The 24,706-nt window shown below is 46.3% G+C and overlaps 1 protein-coding gene across 7 annotated transcripts in view; it reads left to right on the top strand.

The window, feature by feature from the left end:
* Window positions 1-24,706, top strand: part of FRMD4A (FERM domain containing 4A) — a 274,615-nt gene that overhangs the window by 153,126 nt on the left and 96,783 nt on the right. For all 7 annotated transcript variants that reach the window (XM_050985247.1, XM_050985239.1, XM_050985234.1 and 4 more), the window contains exon 3: window positions 23,496-23,590. In XM_050985247.1, the coding sequence (XP_050841204.1) occupies window positions 23,496-23,590 (95 nt within the window). The remainder of the gene's footprint in view (window positions 1-23,495; window positions 23,591-24,706) is intronic.

The raw sequence follows: 24,706 nt of genomic DNA, 5'->3' as shown, positions 1-24,706 counted from the left end.
GCCTTCTAGAAAGAAGACTTTATTTTCCCAAATAAAATGTTAGGACTGTGGTTTCTTTCAGAAACAAATTCTGATTTACTATAGCAAGAGTGAGACTGTAGTCCAGCCCAGCAAGTATTTGCAAAATTGCAAATGGGATGTTTTAACATCTTTGGCATTAAAATTTTTGGAAGTCCAAAGCTTTGGATCAACTCAGAAGGATCCTGCCAAGCAGTGTCTGAAGTGGGATTTATATCACTGGGACAAAGCACAGAATTGCCCCTTCACAGCCTGTGGTTCAGGGCAGATGAGGAGTGTGAAGCCACTCTCATGACAGGAAAGACTTATCCTGCCCTTTGTGTGCCTCCCAGGCTCCTCCTTGGAACTTCTGATCATTCTGAGCACAGCTGCAAACTTCACATATGTGGCTGGGCTTGGTCACCATGGCATGGGGAGAGATGGAGGAGAGATTGCTGTACCAAAAGGGAGGTGGGACCCTAGACTGGCACTCATGTCTGTACTCTCACTGAGCAAGCAGTGAACTATGAGCTTAGAGCTCTTCTGCTGAAAAGTTCTCTGTTTACCAAAAAAAAAGATGCATTTGGCATTGCTCCAAGGTGAATGTGGTGCTGGGAGCTTTCCCAGCCAGCCCACCTCCTGCAGACACACTTGCTGTACAATACCTAGGTGTTGGTTTAGATCAGGTAAATGGATAAATGAAAAATGGACCAGGAGAGCCAGGTGTGCTACCAAATCCATCCTTCCAGCCTCCAAGGTGTGCCTCTGTTGAACTGCTCTGCAGAGCCTCTCTAATTCTCTCAAAAAGCATCCACCACTGCCATCCAAGGCTTACAGAACTTCTGGTGTCAGACTGGAAGGCTGTATCTTGGGGGTTCAGTTCTCAGCTTGGGCTCCAGCAAACCCAGAAGTCCACAGAAGTCAAGCCTAGAGGGGATAGTGTTTGCTGGGAAATGGAAAGAGAAGAGAACAGGGACAGAAAATAAAGAAATTTGATGTGCAGAGCTGGGAAGTTCAGCTTAAGAGCCAGATCTCAGGCAGGGTGAAGGTGGCAAAGCAGATAATCTCAAGGTTGCCCTTGATTATGAGGGCAGAACTGAAAAGATTTAGGACAGGAGGCAGAATTAGCATTTCAGAGGGAAATCCTGAGCCAAGCTCAGATTTAGGGGGTGAAAAGTCTCTGCTCTGCACCCCTGGCTTGGCTCCATTAAGAACAAGAGTGGTGCTGGTCCAGGCTCAGCAGCTCCCAGGTGTGCTGCATCTCCAAACTCCCCAGAGCTCACCGTGGGTGAGAATGGCCACAACCCCCGTGCCACAGATGGTACTCAAGGGATGGAGCTGCCAGAGGAGAACATTCCAGCAAGGCAGGCTGTGCAGAGCAAGCTGGCAGGTCGTGCACATCAGTGAGGGTCACAGGGAGCAGGATTTGAAGAGGTCAGGTAGGGTGCACAGCTGCAGGCAGGGATCAAGAGTGAGCCCAAACAGGGAACATGGAGAGCCTCCAAGGGGATCTGCCGTGCACCCAAGGTCAGTCTGGTCAGGCAGCTCTAGAGAAAGCAAAGCTGTGTCTGGGAAAGGCTGGACTGGAAATTAATGAAACCCAGCAGGGATAGCTCAGCCTGTCCAGATTTGTTCCTCAGCATAGGCATGGGAGGAGCATCAGCAGAAGCTGGGACAGGTGGAGGCAGGGAGCAATAGCTGCTGGGAGCAAAGTGTCCCCGAGAATGTGCTGGGTCAGGAGTGACCTTGCCGAGAGCAGAGGTACTTGTGTGTCTTGAGGAAGTTAGCTGGAGGGGGGGATGCTTTCCTGGTGCAGCAGTGCTGCACATTCCCCTCACTCTGAGCTGCCTGATGGCTGCTGAGCAGTGCTGAGAGCTGGTTTTACCCCGTGTGCCCTCGGACCCCTGTAACTGAGCCCTGCACATCTGCCAGGTGCCACGTGAGGAGCCTCAGGAGAAAGACTCCCACAGCAAAGTACTTAGAGCCTCGGGAGAAAATGAACTGGGAATGGCAATCATTGCCCTCCACAGAGGGAAATGAGGGTGTGATTTCCAAAGGCCTGCGTAATCAATACCCCTATTATCAGTCTTCCAGAATAAATTGCATTTAAACTAATACAGGCTGGGGAGCTATCCGTGAGCTGTCAGGAGAGAGATAAGCTGAAGACACATGTTTATTCATATTGCATATGCTGAGAGCTGAATGTTCTTTACAGCTGGCTAAATGGGGGTGAAGATATTCAGTATTTTTTGCAGTTCTTCTGCTAAAATTTGTCCAAAACCCTTAATTTTCAGCACACCTGGAACTTTTCAAAATTATGGGGGGCGGGGGGGAAGGGAAGGAGCTGATGAAATTCCCACTAAACCATCTGGTGAAGGAAGAAAGCTATTTCCTTTCCTGTGAGGTAACTCCTGAAGATTTTCAGAGCATCAGCAATTTAAGTTGTCCTGCTGACCTCCCACCACATACACCAATACAGGAATGGGACATCCAACATCTAATGGGTCCATTACAGAGAAAACATCTCACTCGCAGTTACTTGGGAGAAATTCAAAAATTCCCTATTGTTTCTGCCAGGCTCAGCTGCTCCATGGCTTCAGTGGAGCTTTTGTTCAGCCTGGACCAACCTGCCAGTGTCCAACAGTGGCTGTGAAACATGTCATTGTATTCCACGAGATGCTGCTCCAGCCATGGACAAGCCTGTGTCACCCAGCCTTGCTTCCCCCACCCAGGAGCAACTGCAGGATCTGCTCAGCTGTGAGGCACCAACAAACTCAACAGTGGAAGTAAATTAGGTTTAGCAGCAGGACAATGAGGCTGAAATTCACAGAGCTCCTCCTACTCTGCTGCTGCTCCTTCATGGGGCAGTCGCCCTTGTGTTGGTGCCACATCCCATCCCTCACCTCCAGTCTGGCTTGTCTGATGTGTCCCACAGCAGGCAGTGGTGGGATTCACCTCTTTTCACTTAAGGCACAAACAGTGTGGGTGTCTGTGCCTGAGCCACACTTTCAGAGGTGGTGGAGGGAGGAGGGCACTTGTAGAGCACAGCTGAGCTCATCCTAAAAGGGATCATCTGAAATGAGTGGTGCCCCTTTCTCTCCTCAACTGCAAAAAGACTCTCTGCAATCAGCTCTCATAGGTGTCCACACTGTGGGTGGTTACATCAGTCCTGTTCTGGCTCCAGCTCTTCCTTTCATGTCCTCCTGGCTGGACAAGAAACCCAAGTAGTAAATTCAGGTGAGAAAGTGCTAAATGTGGCACAGGATAAAAGCTGCCTCCTGGAAGATAGTGGAAATAGAAAATTAATTTTTTATAGCATGGTCTGAGCAAGCAATTTTGAAAAATAATAACAGATGAACCAGAGATGATTCCAGGAGATATTGAACCATCTAGAGGAGTGTAGCTCAGGAGAAATGATGAACGAGGCAGCACATAAAATTTGCTTTCTGCAAAGGTAAAAAGGTGCATTTCCAATTGGAGCTAGCATTTCAGGATGGAACATTTCCCTTATTGCTGCCATCAAGCTTTGCAGTACAAATACTAGGTTGATAGTGAATGGGTGAGCAGCTTGATTGTCTAAGCTGCGTTACTCAGCTTATAGAAAATTGTTTTCTATTCCCTTTCCTTTTCAGCCTCAATGGATGCAACTTAGACAAAAGATCTCAACTTTCAACCAAAAGGCAATTCCTTCAGCATGACACAGTGAGAGCTTTGGCCATAAGCGAGGCTCCTGGGCTCAGGGGTATTGCACATAATGAGTAAAAGGGTCTTAACTGTCTCACTAGGAAATTATTTCCTTTTCCTTTCCCTTGCTGCAGGTAACCCAAAGCAGCAGCTGGCCATGGCTGCATGGGTCAGGTGGGAACACTTTGCCTGCAGCAATGGATTCAGGCCAGGTGGTTTAGAGCAGCTCAGCTGTGCTTACAGACACAGGTTTGAGCATCACACCTGGCAATGACATTGAGCAAAGCAAAGAGGAGCTGGGTCTGGCACCATGGCTGCTGGGGCTGGTTCAGCCCACTGCCTGTGGCACAGGAGGGACAGGAGACACCTGCAACCACACAGAGAGGGCAGGAGGCTTGGAATGGGCAGCACAGGCATGCTGGAGACCATGCTGCCCTTCCTGAGGGACACCTGAGTGTTCCCCAGCTCTGATTACCCCACCTCTCCCTCTACAGTCCTGGCTCATTCCCTCTGCTTTTGTCCAGGAGTGTGTTTTTTAAGACCATTGTTTCTGGAAATGATGCAAAATGCTTTAAGTGATAGCACAAATGTCCAACCCCCAACCCTTGCTGTATTCCCAGTGTGTGGCTCGTTGGTCCTTTCTGTCTTTATTTTGGAGAAGTGCCTATTTATGGGGAAGCTTTGGGCTCTGTGAAGTCGGAATGGATTTGTCTCTGTCTTTGGTGGATTACTTCCCCCAGTTCCCCTCCTCCCCCAGGGCTGCAGTAGCTGCTGACAGCTGCAGAGCCTGAATTGGGTGCCTGGAGGAGGAGTGAGGCAGTCACTGGGAGCACAGACAGGCTGCCTGTGGCACTTGTGTCGGCCATAATACTGGATATCATCAGAAAAACCATCAGCTTTTCTAATTTTCAGGACAGAGGAGATGGCTCTTGGCTTATAATTGGGTCATGCTTTTAAAAAACCTTCACTGGCTCATCATAAGCAACAAAATGTACCATTCTCCCCTTTCATTCCTGCCCCGACCTCTCCCAAAGAGGCAATCCTTTTGGATGAGAGGTTGTTCATACAGATAGGATATCTTTTACTTTCCCATCTCTCTGCACTCAGACATGGCTCATTACAATTATGTTTGAACTAAAACTCTCCTGCTATTACCTTTGCTGGGAAACTGCCCATATTTGGGGAAGAAGAAGCACAATTCTAAATCTGCCTTGGGAGGAAGCTTTAGTCTCTGTTCTGACTTTGAAGCTATCTTGGTAGCAGGTCAAACAAGATGCTTGGAGGTAAAGCCAGCAAAACATGCCAGCTCTAGAAGGCTTTTATCTTTGGGAAAATTGGTTAATAGTACAGATTTTGGTTATCTCTATCTTGGTGAGGAGACTCCCCTCCTCTGTGCTGCCAGTGTTCAGCATCCCCATTAGCAGAACAAGTGCCTCCTGTGCCCTCCTGTACAAATAGGCAGCAGACTCACACTGCAGCCTGGTCCCTGTCACATCTGCCTCTGGGAGCCACCATCCTCTTCATCCCCTGGAGTAACACAGACTGAGTACTCACAGGTACATTTTGGGCCCCTGGGATCAAACTGCCAAGCTGCAGAGGTACCACTGGCTCATTTCTGGGTCTATAAACCTGTCTATAAATCCTGTTACAGTGCAGGATGGAGGAGTCAGGGGGGTTGGAGCAGGAGGTGCAGTGGTGACTAAATGCGACCTGATGGGATGGTGAACAGGCCAACAACTCCCAGCTCATCCTGACCCTCCTGGTTTGGCAGCCCAGACAGAGACTTCAGCTTGTCAGAGTGGATCTTGTAATAGCTCTAAGTTATGCTTGTCTCCTGGAAAAGGAATGAACTAAAGAGATTTGCATCTACCCTTTTTAAGAATAAAATAAGCCACACCAGCCAAGCCATTTTCACTTCATTTCCCCTCCTCACTTTGAAGCCAGGATGACCACTTAATGTGTAGAGTTGTTCTGACCCACATGGTGATGTGGGCAAGGCCATTGCTCATGTTTCCCCAGTCCCTCTGATATTTGTTGCTTTGCTGTGTTATTGTTTGTTGTTTTTATCCCGTTGCCCATGCATCAGCACCACGTAGCAGTCAGACCATTGCATGGGACGTGCCTCTCAGCAGCTCAAAGGCAAAAAGGCTGTTTGGCTGTGGCATTGGCTTGTGGAATTTCCTAATTACCAGAAAGACTAGTTTTTGGATTACTTTTGTTCTGTCTTTTGAGGACATTTCAGCAGTAGATGCCTGATTAGAATACCTTTCCACCTGGACTCTGCCTTTACTCCTTCTTCATCCTGTTTCTAGTAGGCAGGGGATGAACAAGCCTATTTCATGATGTTCAGTTGTTCTAAATTTCATCTTCTCTTTTCATTTTTATTGTCTTTTGAGCAGAGAGTTCATATGTACTAATGTGCTTTAAAGAGGAGGAAGCACCATCCATGCCCCTGAGGTGGTTCATCCATGGGCACTGGATCCCATTTCTGACTGCTTCTCACTCTGCTGTTTCCTTCCACTCTTGTCTCAGGCAGATAAATTGGAAACACAGACAGCAGCTGGGATAAGCCCCAGTAATTCCATTGTCTTTCTTCCCTGCATTCATGTCCCTTTCACAGGCCTTTTGATGCTCCTTCAGCAACCAAAGCTACATCTGTGTGCTCCACCATGACTTTGGGTCCAGGCTTTGGGATAAGGGGTGACATCTGTCCCTGGCAGCACATCGTATTCCTGAGAATGGGTACCCCAGAGCCAAATATTTCTAGAAAGCAGGATGGTGACTTTTATATGTATCTGGGAATTTGTCAAATGATTCAGCAAATGTCACTGAGCTAGAGAGACGCTGATGGTCAGGCACGTTTGCTGTGATTCAGAGCTTGTCACAAGCAGTTTGCACAGCTCTAGCTCTTGGGCTGGTTCTAAAGCAGTCCATCCCCTGAAAAACACTATGGAGGCAGAGAGCATGAATTATTATTTGTTTTCACTGTGTGGACAGTTGATCAGTGACAGATGTTTCTAATTGCATTAAGCAAGTGGAAATAATGAGAATTAGATAGCAGATTCTCCAGGAATTTACATTTAGATTGAGTTACAATTTGCTATTAAAGAAGCAAATTCAATGTAGGTGCATTCGTTCTTCAGCAGAAATGGGAGACGATTATTTTTAATTATTATTTGATTACTTAAAAATGAGCTGTGTTACTGTACTTAAAAATATTTGACTCAAGGGTATGACTTAATATGTGCACTTTATGTGTCCCTTAAAAGATATGGAACGATGAAATTGTTCATCAACAAACATCTCCACCTCCCCATTACAGTCATCCTGAAAGGCAAATGAAAACCAGAGGCTGCCAGAGCCCCATCTCTCAGTGCCCAGTTTGGCCAGTGCTGGGCTGGTGGTGATGGGATCAGCCTCACCCAAACCGTCTGCGTCGCTGACAAATTGAATTAAGTTGCACTGATGGAAGACAAGCTGCATCCCCCTTTGGACACCACGCTCTGCTGGGCTTGGCAGGAATTCCAGGCTGATAATCCCCGTGCTGTGTGTTGTGTGGAGCTGAGGGAGAGCCAGCAGGGCTGAGCAGAGGTGGGTGCTCAGGCTGGAGCAGGGCGGGGGACGGGCACGGCCTCGGCACGCAGGGAGCAGCAGCATCTGCTGCCTCCGGATGACACAGATCTGACAGCTATCTCCCTGTCCATGCCAAGAGGAAATGAGCTGTGGTTCAAACCACTGGAGGTTTCCCTTTTGGGATTCTCTCTCACAGCTCTTTTTTTATTTTATTTTATCTCCTAGATTTCAAGTTCAGCTTCAGACACAGAAATGTGTGAGTCCCCTGTCAGCAGAGAAGGGATTTATGTGCAGTGCAGATTATTGTATGTCTCTGTTTAGCACAGAATCCGAGCTGTAATATTTTTTTAACCAACTAGCTGGCTCAGCTTTTAATTTTTTTTCTCTTTTGCCTAATGAGAGCCTTATCCAGAACTCCTTGAAGTCAGAGTCTGTCTATCAGCTTCAGTAGGCTTTGGATCAGATTTCACATCACTGATTCATTATTAATTACACATCTGGGACTCCCTTTTCAAAGAGTTCATTGTTAAATAAATTCACTTTTAGACATTACAGACTTGGCATTCTTGTGCATTTAATAAAACTCTGGCAAACCAGCAAAGAGCCATAGGCCAGCTTCTCTTCTGGTAGTGATGGATGAATCTCCACTGAGCAGCAGTGGTTTACACTATAGGGATATAACATAACTTTCTATGTGAGATTAAGTCTGTGTTTGAGAATTTTGCATTTTCTGGGATTTCTCCTCTCTTTTTTATAACTTTCCCTACCAGCAAGAGTTCCTCTGTGGATTCAGACATTGCAGGGTGAAATACATTTGCCATGGAGTTTCTTTCCTCTTTAAAGAGATTCTGGCATCTTTTTCTTTAGACAAACTGCAGTCACATCTCCAGAGCTTCCTGGGACAGCAGACAGGCAAATGTTTTCCTGATCCCTATGGCAAGTGGAATGGAACATTGTCTTTCAAAATACATGTAGGGTCTTTCCCGTAGTCCTCAGGATTCTAGCTCAAGTCCAGATATTAAGGTGACCAAGAAGCTGCTCTTGAAGCTCTGTTTACAGAGGAATAATTTTGGCAGGGGAATATGTAGAAATAAAGGTTTTCCTATTGAATTCCATTCAATAGGAGGCTGTATCCTTGGTGAAAAAGGACATCTTATGTTGTGATTTAATGGTACAGGGTATTATTCCCACTTAGCAGCTGATGGCATAGGGACCAGCAGCCCATACAGGTGTTTCCTGTGCTGAAAGGATCTCCTTTGGGCTGCACTCAGCCCATCCTGTGCTTTTGCAGGGCTGCCCAGACACATGAGTTAAAAAGGATGGGGTGAGACCTTCTTTTTCTCCATTGCCCAATCAGAGTTTGGCTGAATGGTAATACCAGAGTCCAAATAAATTGTGGGGATATATTCAGATATACTCAGTTTCCAAAGCTTTCACTTGGTCAACAACTGTTTAAGGTATATGGAAAGCAAAACCAATAGAAATGCAGCTCCCACTGTTTAAATAATGACGCTCTGGATGTTGATCAGAGGCAGACATCCACTGAGTCCATGGCATGCTCCCAGTGCAAGGGATAAAAACTACCACACAGTTGTGGAAGGGTCTGTGAAGGAAGAGAGAATTTTGACACTGGGGCACTTAAGTCCCTGAAAAGTCAAAGCTAATTCCGTACTACAAGTGAAAATCTCTCCTGCTTTATCACAGAATGACAAATGATGTGAATGGAGAATGACAAAACCTTCTCCCTGCTCTAATTCACCTTCCTCAGTTTTTCAGAAATCACATTAAATGCTATTATTCTCATTTGTACGAAGTGCAAATCTTTCCAAAACTGCAACCCTTCAGCATTAGAAATGATAAAGTTGTTTACTCCTTGCCAAAGAGCAAGTTTTGGGGTCAATCCACAGCCACCTGGTAGGATATGAGGAGGGAGAGAGAGCTGAGAGGGATCTGTCACACAGGCAGTGTGGCTGCTGGCCAGTCAGCAGAGATGCCAGAGGCCATCAAGACCTCCAGCATCATTTTCTGGAGGTGTTTGTGCTTCCAGCATCTGCCAGCAGCATGACTGATCTCCAGGCTGGCCCAGCTTATGGGGCTTTGTCTCTGTCACTCAATGAAATTTACTGGGAACAGGGTCTCTGATATCCTTGCCCACACTGCTACTGTGGGATCTGCTCCTGCCCATCTTCCACATCTGGTTTCATGAAAGCAGGAGCAGATACAGTTGCCTAATCACTTCCATCTCACTTTGCAGTGAGGATGTGGCTGGGGAAGAGCCAGAAAGACATTCTCTGGACATTGTCAAGGACGCTCAGCCTGTGCCCAGCAACTCCCTGTGCTGTGCCACTGCTGGGCATACTTGGACATTTCCCCATCCACAGGCCAAGGATCACTCCTTCTCAGAAGCCAGGCTGCCTTTATCTGCTTTCTACCCCTCCTGCTTAGAAAAATTTCTTCAATTCTCCATAGTTTCCAAGCTTCTCCTCTCATGGTTCATTACATTCATTGGCTAATTCTAGTTGCCCCAGTACGTGGGTCATCACCCACATTTGTATGCACTTACCTTTTCCAATTATTTTCTTAGTAGTTGTTTATCCCTAACTGTTTCTACCCTGCCTGAATTCTCTCCTAACCACTCTGTCTCAATTCTTTATTCTTTCTTTGCAGGAAAAAAGCTTGGGGATTTTTTTGTTTGGTTTGGGTTTTTTGGGTTTTTTTGGTATGGTTGCTTGGGGTTTTCTGGCTTTTTTTAATAAAAACCACTCACTATCTCATCATTTCACCCTCCTTTTTTATAATGGAACTGATTTATTACCAGCACTTCTTTTTACAAATACCAGGGGAAGCAAGCCTTTCTTATTCTCCCAGTAATTCCTATGGTGAGCAAGTATTATTTTGCTTTATTTTCTTTTGAATTGTGGCCAATAATCATTTTCTCTATTGCCTCCTCCTTTACTTATGGGGTTTTCACTGTGACATTGGTGAGCCTGGAGTCAGAAAATGAAGCCCAGCATCCTTGTCCCCTTCCCATTCACCTTCAGAGTTGCCTACAAGGCCTTAGAACAGAGCTGTGAGGAGGGGGGACTGCTAGGACCCATTTATGCTTCTGACTGTCCTGATGTGCACCAGGATGATGCATCTAGAAGTGGAGACAGAACTTGCCCAAGGTTTCCCCACTGAACCTTGATCTGCTCCTTCAAGTGTCCTCTCCCTGTCCTTCTGCTGCTGACATGGGCAAGTGCTGGATGTGGTGGCTGCTGAGACTGACAGAGGGGACCATTCCAGAGGATCCAGGCAGCCTCCTTGCTGTGTCCCAAGGCATGCTGGACATGGAAAACTTTGCTTCTTTAGGACACACACTGAAGTTGGCTTCATATATAGGCTCTGAATGTACAGACTCAGCAGGGAAGACTGCAGAGGTGCTGAAGGCAGGGTGAGTTTCTGTGCTCCTGCAGATGAAAAGTTGTTGATTTTTTTCCATTCCCTCTGAATTAACCACAGTTCTATCACAAACCTAATCCTTAGTTATATCTTGCATCTTCTGCTGACTCAAGAAGCAAAGTCTCCTCTTGGGTGGTCCCCCAGAGTGGAGGCACCCTCTGTCCTACAGGACAAGGTGTATCACACCCTGCCCCATGGCCCAGCCAAGTCAGGGGCCAGTCCCAGCCACCACTCTGGAGAACCTGGGGACCACACTCAGGCACAGGAAGCCAGTGAGCAGGGGTGGCACTGATTTCCTGTGCCTTGGGAGCTGCACCTACACACTGCAGCACACTTTTACTTGACTCCAAGGTTAGACCAGCTTCCTTGGCTATCCCCTTTCTCTCTTACCCTGACCAACTGACTCCCCATAACAGCTGAGCTTTGCCATCAGGCAATGAGCAATGTAACCAACACCTGGCAAGTGAAGTTCAGCTTCTCTCTCCTGACCTTCCCAGGGGAAGAACTGTCGGTCTGATGTGTAGAATTTTCTTTGGGTGATTTACATTTGAGTGTGTTAAGCCAGAAGCTTCAAAACATTGTGGTATGTTCTTAATATAGCACAGATAATTAAACTGATGAGAACATCCAGGAAGACCAATATGCTTCAACTCCCAAGTTCCTTAGGGCAGGGAAATCCAACATTGCTGGATGTATGGAGAATCTGCTGGTGGAGCCAGCTCTTTTGACTGCGTCCCTGAGTACAGACAGAGAAGGTGAATGCAGCCCATGTACCCACTATGCTTCTGCAGGCATTTTCCTTCCCCAGTCTCAGCAAGAGGATGTAGATCTTGTTAAGTTTAATTCATTTCCCTGCATTCACAATTGGTGTGTGAAATAGAACAGGATGACTTAATCCTATGCATCCGACCTAGCACTATTATTTCCTTTATTTACTTTTATTAATGTTAGGTTTGCTAACAGAGGGTTTTTTAAATAAATTATTTCAATGTGTTTAGAAAATGTTCTACAAAAATAAGCATTCACTTAACTTATTAAATATTTTCAGTGAAGAAGTGGCTTTGAGTAAGGATAGAAATAAACATCCTCATTCAGGAGAGATTTTTAAAAAGCAAACAGAACATAAGAATGCAGCTAAGCTAGTATGTCTTGGGAAATTATTTTTCCTTTTCCACATCAGCAATAACAGATCAAGAGCATTTCCAAGCACCAATTTATGTAGGCTGCATGAAGGGAGATGGACATTTCTACAGTTGATTTGAAACTGGATGAACTAGAGTGCTTCAGAGGTTTACAGTCGAAAAGATAAATGGATTGTGTGAGCTGTCCAATTTCATTATGTGCCCTAGCCAAACTCTTTCTTTAATGTTTGATAGAATTATGATCAAATATTTCAAAATAAAAATGCTGACCTCTGTAGAAATTGTTGTTGACCTTGTCAAGGTAGGTTTAATGCTTTAAAAGAATACCAACAATCTCTCAGTGATATAAAACTTTAACAGGCACTACCAAATCGAAATATATATATAGAAGGCAGCTGGTTATTCACACTGGCCGAGTGCTTATCAAGCCCCATTGTCAGCTGAGTGTGAAATGGATTCTTGCCCAGAAAGCTGCCTCTGAAGCTTGCTTTGTGTTCAAAGTTTGATTTGCCACATGTGATACAGTCAGATGATTTAAAACACAATTGACTTTCTTGCAGCAGTTGACTACTCTGTTTCAAAATTATACACATCTCCAGAAACTGAAAGGCAAGTACTCGTGAAGACCCAAAATACTTTAAGCCAAATACTTACAATAGCAATTATCTGAATAAATTTATCACATACTTTCTTTAAGTAGGCCACCTCACTTCCAACTCATGTGGTTGGAAGTGAGTGCTGCACAGAATGCCATATCTTTTTCCTCTGCATCAAGGCAAGGATTTGAACCAAAGCTCTGCACACAAACCCTCTTAACTCCCCAGCATGTGCAATTAGCATCTTGAGCTGCTTCCGTTTGTATTAATTTAGCATCAATCTCCAGTTGGAGAGCTCCATGTAATCTGGCCTCTGTATCCGTCACTGCTGCACTTTATGTGCAAAGGAAGGTGAAAAATCTGAGCCCCCAGTTCTGTGACAAAACCATGACGTATGTTTAGCCTCAGTAATATCATTGCTTGCTTAAATTGATTGCAGATAATGACAATGAAATCCATCTCTGTTGCAGGGGCCTCTTCCACAGGTTAAATGCCTTTGTGTTGAAAAATTAGACTTTTCTGACTCTTTGCAAGGATGAGGGAAAGAAGAAAGGGTTGAGTGGTTACCCAGGCTTCTTTGAGGCTGTGGGAGCATGATTTGCTATGGCCTTCTTCAGGTAACTAGTGCTGATATAGCCCATGCTGCTAAACCATGGAGATCCAAGTGCCAAACACACCCAGTCCCAGTGACCTGGAGGTCAGGTGGGGTGGGAGAAGCTGAAACCACCGTGACCTTGGAAGTCATGGTTTGCTTTAAAGCACAAATGCTTCACTCCACTGCTTGTATGAAACTGATGGCCCTAAGCCAGTGCAAAGTCCTCCTGTGTGGCGGTATTTTCCTTCTGCTCTGCTGATTTATCATCCATATTTTTCTCATTTGTACATACAAATCTTGTAGATGCTTCATGCATGAGGAGATGGGAAGCTACCAAATGGATCACTAATAGGTTCAAGACATTGAGGATGATTTAAAGGGCTCATGAATCTGATCATCATAGATGGGAATGGCTTTTCTTCTGCTCTAAAGGAACTGAATTACTGAATTTGCTTGAAAGTTGCTTGTTTGGGTCCACATAAGTGAGTACCTTTTCTTTGCACCAGTCCTTCTGAGTTAGTGCCTCCTAAGTTTGTTCTAAATTCCCTGAAAGTTAAAAAAAAAATCAATCAAACCTGTCAAATTTGGGATGTATTTTAAACTCTATTAAAACTCTATTAACCCACAGCATGCAGCTCCTGATGTTACTATAAAACTTCTTGTGGAATTAAGAGTAGCCTCCTGCAGACACAGTATTTGCTGGAGTAAGCACATAGTGAAGCAAGCAGCCAGCCAAGCTTGTCTTCAGGAGTGTCTTGTGAAGGTCAAACCAGATTTGATGTTGTGTTAGGATTTGGGAGAAACACAAAGAAAGATAATAGAGGAAGGATCTCTTTCTTCCAGTAATCCAAAAACAAATCTAGAAAGTTTAAATAAAGAAAAAAAAAGTTGCATGTGCAAATTGACTTGGGGCAACTTTTTAACTTGCTTCAGTGATGCTTTCATGGCTGATTAGATGAGCTGGCAGTGACTTTGGCAGTGCTACAAAAGCCATTTTTACATCAGTCAGCATAAGGAATTCCACACTTTCCATCAAATCCCTCCAAAAAAGAATTCTTCTTTCCCTTCCAATCGTTTTGCTTCTGTGGTTGGCCAGATCTTCTCACTCAGTTCATGCTCCTGGCTACAGTTCAGCTGGACAGGACGCGAGGGTGGCTCGAGTCCTCACACGAGGTTACCCTGTGTGATCTTCCTCATCCTCAGAAAAATATCCCAGGGGGATATGTGAGGATTTTGACCACTTTCCTCTGGAAATGCTGTGCCGAAGGGACTGCTTGTGCAGGCACAGATCAGCACTCTGGCACACAGGAGGTGCACTGGGGGACAGAGGACCTGGCACAGATACCCCATGAAGAGGATGTGCGCCAAGACTTCACATCCAGACTGCACAGCCCAGAGAGGCAAACTCTTGGGGGATCCCAGGAAGAAATACTTTACAGTGTGCTGCTCCTGCTGGCAGACCAGGACACCAGTCTGAATGCCAGGCAGGCACAGCATCCTTTCCCTCTCCCCAGCCCTGCAGGAGACAGAGAGCCAGATTCTCATGTGGGATGTAGTGCACTAAGACACCAAATCTCTTTGCACTTCAGGTCTATGGACAAAAAATATGTGATCAGAGCCAGTGCCAGCCCCAAGCCTGGGGTTTTCCTTCTGCCATCCTCAGCACATCCAGGCTAGGCTCTTTCTTTAATATATGTGGGGAATTAGCTGTTCCCAGTGGAGACAGAGAAGGAATGGAGTGGGCAGAGGGCTGAAGGACAGAAGAGGGAAATGCTGAGGCTTTTGTTATGGATGAGAGAAAGATCTGAGCATGGAGCACATTTCCTGTCCCAGTACCAGTTGCAGCTGGCTGGCCTCTTTGGATGCAGTCACCTGAAAACTCAGCTGGAGTTGTGGGATCATACAGATGGCAACAGAGAGGAATGGGGTCACTGGGCGTTGACACAGACCCCTTCTGAATGGAGAAAGAGTGCAGCTGCATCAGACAAGAAAGGGAGGAGGGATGCTAGAGACCCAAAAGTGTCTTTTTCATCCCACCAACTGCTTCTCATTTTGGTTTTGACATGAATTTGCCATGCGGACTTGGCCAGCTCATGCTTTTTGCTTTCTGTGACTGCAAAGTTATTTAAGCAGATTCTCATTGCTAATATATGGGGGAATTAGAGAGCATCAGCAATGCCTTCTGACTTAAGAGATGGAGTGTCATGTATCAGCTGAACCCACAAATGCAGCTATCTGTGAATATTTCTGAGGCAACTTGTCAGTAGGGTGTTTCTAATCCTTTTACCAAACAGATTTTTTTAGAAAACTTGGGATTTTTTTTTGTCTATTTCTCTCTGACCCTAATTAATCTTAATTCCCACAACTTGCGGGTGTTGACTTTCCAAGAAAAAACGTCAGTGGCACTCTGTCACCACCCTCCACATTCCCAAGGTGGCTGCTGGAGGCAAGTTGTCTCATTTGCTTATGTAAATGAAGAAAAGAGATTTTTAGAGCCAACCTCTAACTCTGGGAAGGAGGTGCTGCCTGTGCCAGCACGAGCAGTGCTCCTGCTGCCAGTCCCCAACGCTGATGGAGTTCAGCTGTTCCGTGATAAAAAATAAGGCTCTCCCTCTCCAGGCATTTTGCATTTCAATGAATAATTTTTCACCCAACTACATCCCAGCCTGCTTTGATTATGTGCACTCCATAAATTGACATAATAACGTGGAGTTGAGGAATAGAGGATCTATCCCATAAGGGGAATTGCAGCCCCTAAAGCCCCAAGCCTTTAGCCTGAGCAGTTTTGTACAATATTATTACCCTGTATTCAGATGACATAATTACCAAAAGGGCCCTTACTGGGTATTCACACAACATTATATGGAGTGACTTCGGGTTTTTCTTTTCTTGGAAATACATGAAAGGGGTTAAACAAGAGGATGATAGAGCTGTTGGCAGACACAGTTTGACAAGAGGAGAATTGCAAGTGAGGGAGAGTTCAGTGGCCCCTGGATGAAAGAATTACATGTTCCATGTATGAGGAAGCAGGGGAGGGATTACAGTCCATAAGGCTGCTGCCAGTGAGTATCAATGCCCTGAGGAACAGAGTCAGAACACACAATGCCTGTATGAGCTTCTTCACTGCCCTTATCTCCCTGGTGTTGGACCATAGGCTTGTGGCTGGTTTTAGCTGATGATCTAATTCATGGGGAGAACCTGGAGTTTGCTTCATTAGCAAATGCTAATAGTCGGTGGAGGGGAAGAATTGTGTGTGAAGCAGCGTTTGGCACTTTCATTTCCTCCTGATTACACTGCCCAAGGCTCCAGCAGACCCAAGAAGCAGCCCTGCTCCCTGCCTGGTAGGACTGCCTGGGCACAGCCACAGGAGGAATAGCTCTGCATTCATGCAAACTCTTCTTTTTCCACCTCACCTCTCCTGCTGATGGACTGGCCAAACTGCACGCATTCCCCAGACTGCACTGCTACTCCAGCCGCCAAAAATAAGTTTTTCAAACACTCAACCTTTGAATGTTGAGCAAAATTTGACCAAATCAACAGGACTTGAGTGGCTGGTTTGAACTAAACACACTTCACAGTCCATCCTGCAGAAACCAAACCTGCTCAAGCTAAATACCAGTGGTTTGAGTCCTGGAGCCTGTGCCTGGCCACAGCTGGGTTATAGCACAAAATCAGTGCTGAGCATTGCAGCACTTGGCTTAGCAGTGTCTCATCTCTGCATTGTTGTGCTATTTTGCACTGTAAGTCCCTCCAGCAAGGAGACAGTGGATGGTAGCAGTGTTTTTAACCTTAATGAGTGAAACATTGCTTGGTGTGAGTTAGGTGCCTGGTCCCACAGCTCAACGTGTGTCTGTGCTGGATGGATTTGGGTGGCACATGTCTGTCCATATGTTGGAAATATACATTACCCAGAAACCTTCTGCTGCAGAGAATTAGGGAGAAGCTATGACATGGGGGAGGGGGAACAGACAGGCTTGTTTGACAGTTAATAAAACAATGAAATATACTTTGTGTGTGCCTGAGTTTCTAGGGACATACCAGCAGCTGCTAATACCATGTCATCTGTTTTTTATTCATGGCACTGCTGGACTGTGGATAGATAATCTCTCTATATAACTCACTCATTTCTAAGCTTAATGGGAAGCTGTCATAGAGAAACATGCTTCTCTGCCAAAAGTGGGCAGTCTGTCTTTCCACTGGGGGAACACATGATTCCAGAGCTCCTTGCTCTGCTCAAATCCCAGTAACATTGTCTTTTAATTATATTGAGTATTTAATACTGGAATGCTCGTGTTTCTGCTGTATTTTCCACAATGACTGGCAGAAACAGCCCATTTGCCTGTCAGACAGAGAGGAGCTCCATCCCTCTGACGGGATCTTCTCCATCACTCCATCCCATCTGGTCGTCTTCACGACCCTCCTCTGGACCTACTCCAACAGGTCCATGTCTTTGCTGTACTAAGGGCTTCAGAACTGGATGCAGCACTCCAGGTGAGATCTCATTAGAGCAGAGGGGAAGAATCACCTCCCTCAACCTGCTGGCCATGTTTCTTGTGCTGCAGCACAAAACACATTTGGCTTTCTGAGCTGCACATGCAGATCCATGCCCAGCTTTCCATCCACCAGTACCCCCATGTCCCTGTCCACAAAGCTACCTTCAATCTCTTCATTCCCCAGCTTGTCTCTGGGGAATACCAGATGCCAGGGGTTTCCCTGACCCTGTGTGTTGCACTTGACCCTGTTGAACCTTGTGAGGTTCCCATGAACCTACTTCTCAAGCTTATACAGGTCCCTTCCCTACGGCTTGGTGTCAAGCTTCTCCCAGTCTGTAAGAGATCTATCTCCCCAGAAGCCCTCTTCCTCCTCCTCTCATCCTGTGGCTAGCACATGCCCAAAACATGTATTATCACTAAACCTGTGTGATAGTGACTGTGGCTGCTGTTAGGAGGCACCAAAATGGGGTTTCTGTGTCACCTGGAGCAGCAAAGTCTTGCTCTGCATCACCTGTATCTCACATCCTCCTTTTCCCCTTTTCAGCACTGGGGAGGTGTCCCATGAGCAGACCCCAGCCTGCTCCCCCAGTGGGTACAGCAGTCCATATGAATGAGCTCATGCTAATATGAACTCATCCAATAAATACATCAAAGAGCCATGAAACTGGGATTTTGACACTGAATCAGTTTGAATCATCATTCCTCATGCAGCTTCCCTTTTCCAAGGAGCTGCCAGGCTTGTCCTTCCCCTCCCTACTTGCCTTCAGTGCTCTCTGTGCTCTGCTGTTGTTCAGGGAAGTTGCCATCGTGTCTAATTGGGAAGAGACACCTGTAGAGTGTCTCTGTGCAGAGATAACTGGAATGCATGGAAGAGAGACTCATCCCCTGTGGTTAATTTGCCAGTCCTGAGTTCTCCTTTAAATAGAGGCAAGGAGATACAGACAGCTTGGACATGGCATGCATTGACATTTTCTTGGTGTAGTTTTTGCTAGCAAAGGCTGTGCCTGTAGTCTAGGGCGTGGGGTGGGCCCTTTAAGCAAGGGGAATTGCAGTGAGACGTCCCTTGGAGTGTCAGCCAAGGGTGATCCTATATGGACCTTCTTGTATTGCCTTTGGTGCTTTTTCATCATCTTTCTTCACGGCAAGTTCAAGTCACAGAGCTGCTACTAAGGCTCAGCCCTTTTCCTGCCACCTCCTGACACCACTAATAAAGCTCTCTCTTTCCTCCAAGTCATTATTTGAACAAACTTCAGCTGCTTTGGAGGGCAAGGAGGGAATGAATTCACTGCTTCAAGCCTGCAGAGTTGCAAAGAGCCCAGCCATGTGTTCCCTGTGCTTCTCACTGCTGAGGCTTTGTGGATGCACAACATTATCATTTCAGACAAGCCTCTCTGGCATGGCCCAGGGAGCAGGGAAGGATGTCTGGGTCATTCTACTAATAAGGAGGCAGCCCCTAATTAGTCCATCTCTGCTCCCCTGCCTCTCCAAGAGGGAAGGAAGAAACCTCTGAGTGCTCTGAAGACAGGCTTGACTTCACAGCAGAGTTGTCTACTCTGCTGTATCAGGAATCCCCTGGACAAGGTTTGGTCCATCATACCTGGCAGGTGGATCCTGACATGTTAGGTTGTATAGAAAATGTCATGTTTGCAAGTCCAGGAAGTCCAGGCTGAAGTAGGATTTGGGGAGTACAAATATGGATCCAGAGCCAAGAAGGCACTCAGGTTACTGCCATGCAGAGAAGCCTCAGGGGCAGGGTTTGGATAATAAATGGCCAGTGTCTGTGCCAGAGACTTGGATACACAGGAGTATGGGTCCCTCAGCCTTTTCTCCTGGCAGTAATAAGAACTTACCAGGAACAGACTCTTCTTCCCCAGGGCCACAGCTCCAGTGTGCTGGGACCACAACTGGGTCCCTGCTGATTTCTCTAGTAACAATAGATATTGATTTACAGAACACTGTTCTTTACATGCCTTTTTGAGAAGAGGGTCCCGTAGCAGGAGAGAGCAGCAGGGGATTCCCTGGCTGTGGAATGCTGCTCTGACAGCCTACCCCACCCCAAAGCATGTTCAGCCCTCACCAGTCCAGATGAAGGATTTCTCCTGGTGTTCCCCATCCCAAGTTCAGGCCAGCCAGCTGCAGCTATGACAGCCCCACAGCCTGCTTTTTGTGGTACAGGTTACATGGAGGATGCCAGGAAGGTGTAGGTAGGAAAGGGATGAGGAGCAGCAGATGCAGAAGAGTCTCTACACCTGCTTGGGCAGCTCCCAGGGCAACACAGTCCAGCTCTGTAGCTCTGCACTGAGGACATGGTTCAGTTTCACCTGTTACCTGTTACCTGTTTCACCTGTTACCCTGATTTATTTCTGTGGGATGCACAGGGTGCATCTTGCTGACCATCCAATTGTATTGAATCCAGAAGGTCCCAAGCCCACTTTCTATTGATTTCCCTGCTCTCACAAACCAGTCCCCATCTCCTTCAATGTGTCTGTGATGGAAGTTTTATTAATGCAAAATTTTCCCTCTGGAAAATGAAGTCCAGAAATTAATAATGAATTAAAACAACTTGCCACAGGCATTGCTAATGAGCTCTTTGTCTGCTCAGCTCACATGAAAGGAGGTCATTGCTCAGCCGTTCCCATCGCGAATAGCAAGAAGATTAACCGCGAACATCCAGCGTGGGGATCTCTCCTGAGACAGCAGGACAGGCTGCAGCTCAGCTTCTGCCTGGCTGGCTTGTCCTGCCTTATCCCTGCTGTGCAGGTTTGTCTCAAGGAGTCTTTACCACCTGGAGAAGACACCTTCCTCCCCTCCAAACACTCAGGTTGCCTGTCTGTGTTGGGAGGACACCCAAGTCATTCCACTGCAAAGGACAATAACCTTGCAGAGCTTAAGGGGAGAGCGGAAAGTAATCTTGGAGGGGACTAGCAGGGCTTAACTTCACTGCCATAAGCCTCTTCAGGGACTCTGGCCCAGAAACTAACCTGGCACCACTCCAGTGCTGGGTCTGCATCTATTGTTCTTTTCCCTTATCTTGCAAGGCAAAGGTTTATCCTGCCTTATTTGCTACCACAGGCTTTGGAAGAGGCCCCACTGCAAGGGTACTGGAAATCTTGCCCCTGCTGAGCCTCAGGGAGCTGTGCTGGGAGAGGAGCATCCACTTCTGGGCAGTAGGCATGGGAAAGCTGTCACACCATGCTGACCATCTCTCTTGCCTTTTTCAGCCTGGTCTCACTCAGCAGAAATAAGGAAGCAGCATGTTGCATTTACCCATCCTGGGGTGGGTGGGTGAAAGAAAGTGGTTATGGGTGCTGCTCCTCTCTTGATAGCTGGGGGTAGATGCACCAGTGCATGGGGCAAGGGATGTTGAACATCACTTCTCTATGATGTGACTGAAGAGCAGAAGGGACTTTCTCCCTTGTCCAGTGTCCCTTGTGGCAGTGTTGTCTGACTGCAGCAGAGGGACCCGCACCTTCCCCACATCCACGGGCAGCCTCTTACCCATCAACTGTTTATGCTCTGTTCTAGCAAAAGCTCAGCCTTTTGCTAAGTAATTTCCATGTGCTTAACCCAGGCTTGGGAAAACTGCTGTGTTTGAGGCATGATGTTTCACCACTCTTCCCCACCCCTGCTCTCTCAGGTGGGACACCCAGCCAGGCTGACTGATGGCTCACTCCCGTGCTTGGCAGCACAATTGCTCGTTTGTCAAATAACTGAGTCACGCAGAGCACTGGGCACCAGGCAGTGACAGCCACGCAGCTCCCAGCCTGCAATACACTCCAGCATGGGGATGCCTGGATTCACCTCCACCAACTGTCCCCACCACAGCTTTGGCCATGGAGGAATCAGTCCTGCCATGCATTCCCATCCTTCCTGGGCTGTGAAGAAATCCCTTTCTGGTGCAGAGAGAATTTGGGCCACCCAGAAGAGAAAGGAGCAGGAACCCTTAGGCAAGGTCAGGGGCAAGGCTTCAAATGGTACATTGACAGCAGGAAACAAACCCCTTTTCCCCTCTCTTCTCTAAAAGTTTGTGTTTGTTTGTCAGTTGTTGAGCTGAAAACTCACCCAATGCCCCCAGTAACTACCTGCACTGAGCCCAAGCATCTCTGAATTCACCTGGCAGTCTTGCCATCCTCTTCATCACAATATTGTATATATCATAAGTCACACTGTAGCTTGTCCTTAAAATGCTCTGACAAAAAGAGGTTCATCTTACAGGAGACAGAGATGCTGCAAATGTCCATCCCACCCAGCACAATGCCAGGAGGGATGTATCTGAGGATCCCCCAGCGAGACTGGTGTATCTGGTGTGCTCTTTGCTTGGGTCTTTGATTGGACTCAGGGGGACAGGGGACCTGACCATGGTCCCATGCCTGCTCCATTCATCTCTGAGCACCATTTGGGAACTTGTTCAGGAGTGAAGGTCAATGCAGTCACAGTGTTGTCATAGCAGAGCCGCCAATGGTTGTGCCTGAGAAGTTTGACTTGGGAAGTAAAATGAAACTGGTTGCAACCTACCTATTTGTTATCTGCCAGGCTGTTCCTCCTACACAGCAACTTGTCTCATATTTATTCAGAGTCTGCCTTAAGCTGGGGCTGCATTTAGGCACAGCTATTGTTTATTTCTTTGCTGGCATGACCTAGAAACCCCCCATGCATTGGATGTCCCCATAGGGCAGGTAGAAGATGCTGTAATGCTCATCTGAATGCCAGGGAAATATACAGAGAAGTAAGTTTGTCCAAGCTGTGTCAGGGACTGTGATAGTGCTGGGTTTAGGGACATTTTCAGAGAGTCTGAGTCTTATGAATCTGAAAGTTGGGTACAAATCAGGTTTGTTTTTGATATAGCTGTGTTTGTGTTTACAGGGCAATTAAATAGGACAGCAGGTTTCTGGTGTCACTGCCACCCGTTTTCTGCACAGCGTTATAATTTCACCTCCATTTAACAACAGGTTCATGTCTGGGGTAACTGACTCAGCTGCTTGGCAGACTCATTGGGGCAGTCAAGTCTGCAGACAGTTTTATTTTCACTGAGGTTTGCAGCACAGAGATTTGTAGACCAAATCCTTATAAGTGGTCACCAGGGAATATTGTTAGGATCTCTGACCCCAGCTGTGCCAGTGCTGCTGTAACAATTGCAGCTCTGGCATCTGGGGCTATTACAAGGCTGCAGTTACCTGAATCTTTTGTACCCCTGTTTCCTACAAGAGACATGATGAGAGCTGTGCTATTGCCAAGGCTTCAGAAATCTGGTTGGAAGAACCAGAGCCCAGCAGAGCAGATGAAAATTTATAAAGGCAGGAGAACACATTAGAGTTAAAAGACAATTAAGGTTTTGCAGAAACGGCAAAGTAATGAACCATCCTCCGCTTCTCTGAGCTTGGCTTTTTTTGTCTTACAAAGAGTATTTTGAAAGTGTGTGCTGCTTTCCTGTCTTTCCTTCCAAGTGCCTAAATTTGAGGATGTTTCCTTATCTCTGGATGACAAGCAATAGTGAATGGGAAACTATTTTCTTCTGTCATTTATTTCTCATTTGGTCCCATCACATCCTATCTTTTGGCACTATGTATTTTCTTAGTGTTATGAGCATATATCTGTGCTGTGTGTGAGAGAGTGGGTGGCTGAATTGTGTTTGCAAAGGCCCTTGATAAAAAGCTTTAACAAGTAAAATTAGCAGAGAGGCAGGAGTGGGCTAGTCCTGGTAGATCCGAGCACTGGCAGGCAGCAAATCATCTGTCTGCAGAAACATTAAGTGCTGAATAGGTCAGAATTGCCAGGTTTTTAGTATTTACCTAGGAGAGAAACTACTGCTCATTTCAAGGAGCTAATGTTCCTTGCAGATTTAGCTTGAACACCAGAGGGAACATAAAAGCAACAGCTGTGCAGTAGTTTCAAGGATAGTGTTTTCCTCCTCAAGCACACTGCAGTTCTATCCAATTCTCCTCATTAATCACTTTCTTTCGTTTTTGTTTTTCAGCCAAAGCTTTTGGCCAAGGAGCTGCTTGACTTGGTGGCATCTCATTTCAACCTGAAGGAGAAGGAATACTTTGGAATTGCATTCACAGATGAAACGTAAGTGTGAGAAATCAAAGACTTAAGAGGCAACTCTTGGTTACAGAAAATATTGGTGTAGAAATACTGTGTACACCAAGGTCCTAAACCAAGGTCTAGGGAGGCATGGACCAAATTACCACAAAATTTGAGTTTTTGTCTCAAGACAGGCCATATCTATCCCCAGATTAAATGACAAGAATAAAATTTGCACTGAAGAAACATTAAAGGTCTGCCAAAGGCTATGATTAGTACCAGACTGTGACCCCTCAGTGCTACTGCACCACCCTGTTACATTTTTCCAGCTGTTTTCTCTCAGGAGTTACACCATCCTTGGCATACAGACTGTGTCTTGTATGGACACCCACCTTGGTTTGCAATAGGTTTTTGCTTTGTATGTTAATCAGGCAGAGGCTTCCCACACCTAAAGAATTTTAAAAAACCAAGATTTTCAAGCCCACACTGTGTCCCCAGAACTGCTGAGTCAGCAGTATTGCTGTCACGAGCCAGTTCCGCTCTCCTGCTGAAGTGGCAGGGAAATGTAAATTATCTGCTGCAATAACGATTCAGGATCGGTAATCAGAGGCTGCTGGATAATTGCACAAACATATCCGCATTCATCTCGGCAGCAATCACCCCTCTAAAGTCAATTCCTTTGGCAAGCACCTGCCTTGGACAGCCTGAGGCCATCTCAGGACACAGCTCCAAGGATGGAGAAATGCTCAGCAAAAGGCATGTGTAGAAGCAGGACCTGAATCAGATGAGATCTCAGAATCTATTCCAGCTCACTGACATGAGTAGCTCATCCCTGCAGATCTCCAACCCAACACAAATTAAGAGACTAATAATGAGACTAATCCTCCAAGGAGAAACAGTAGGAGGCACTTGCCTTTTACAAAGCAAGAGTAAGAAATTGCTCCTACCACAGTGTTTATTCTTGGAGAGAACAAGTTACTCAGTGGGTGCTGCCTGAGAGGCACAGGAAAGCCATGCAGGGAAGCCACAGCACACTAGGAGACGGAAATGTTCCCTTAACAGTCCCAAGAGCACAGGTGAGAAACAAGGCACATCTCAAACTGTAACCAGAGAGCAGCTGAGCAAGTCCCAGCTCTCAGTTCAGCTGGGTGGGCACAGGGC

Source organism: Serinus canaria, chromosome 1A (genome assembly GCF_022539315.1).
Source record: "Serinus canaria isolate serCan28SL12 chromosome 1A, serCan2020, whole genome shotgun sequence".
Classification (NCBI taxonomy): domain Eukaryota; kingdom Metazoa; phylum Chordata; class Aves; order Passeriformes; family Fringillidae; genus Serinus; species Serinus canaria.
Note: the sequence above shows the minus strand (reverse complement) of the source record. Positions and strands in the feature narration are given on the sequence as shown.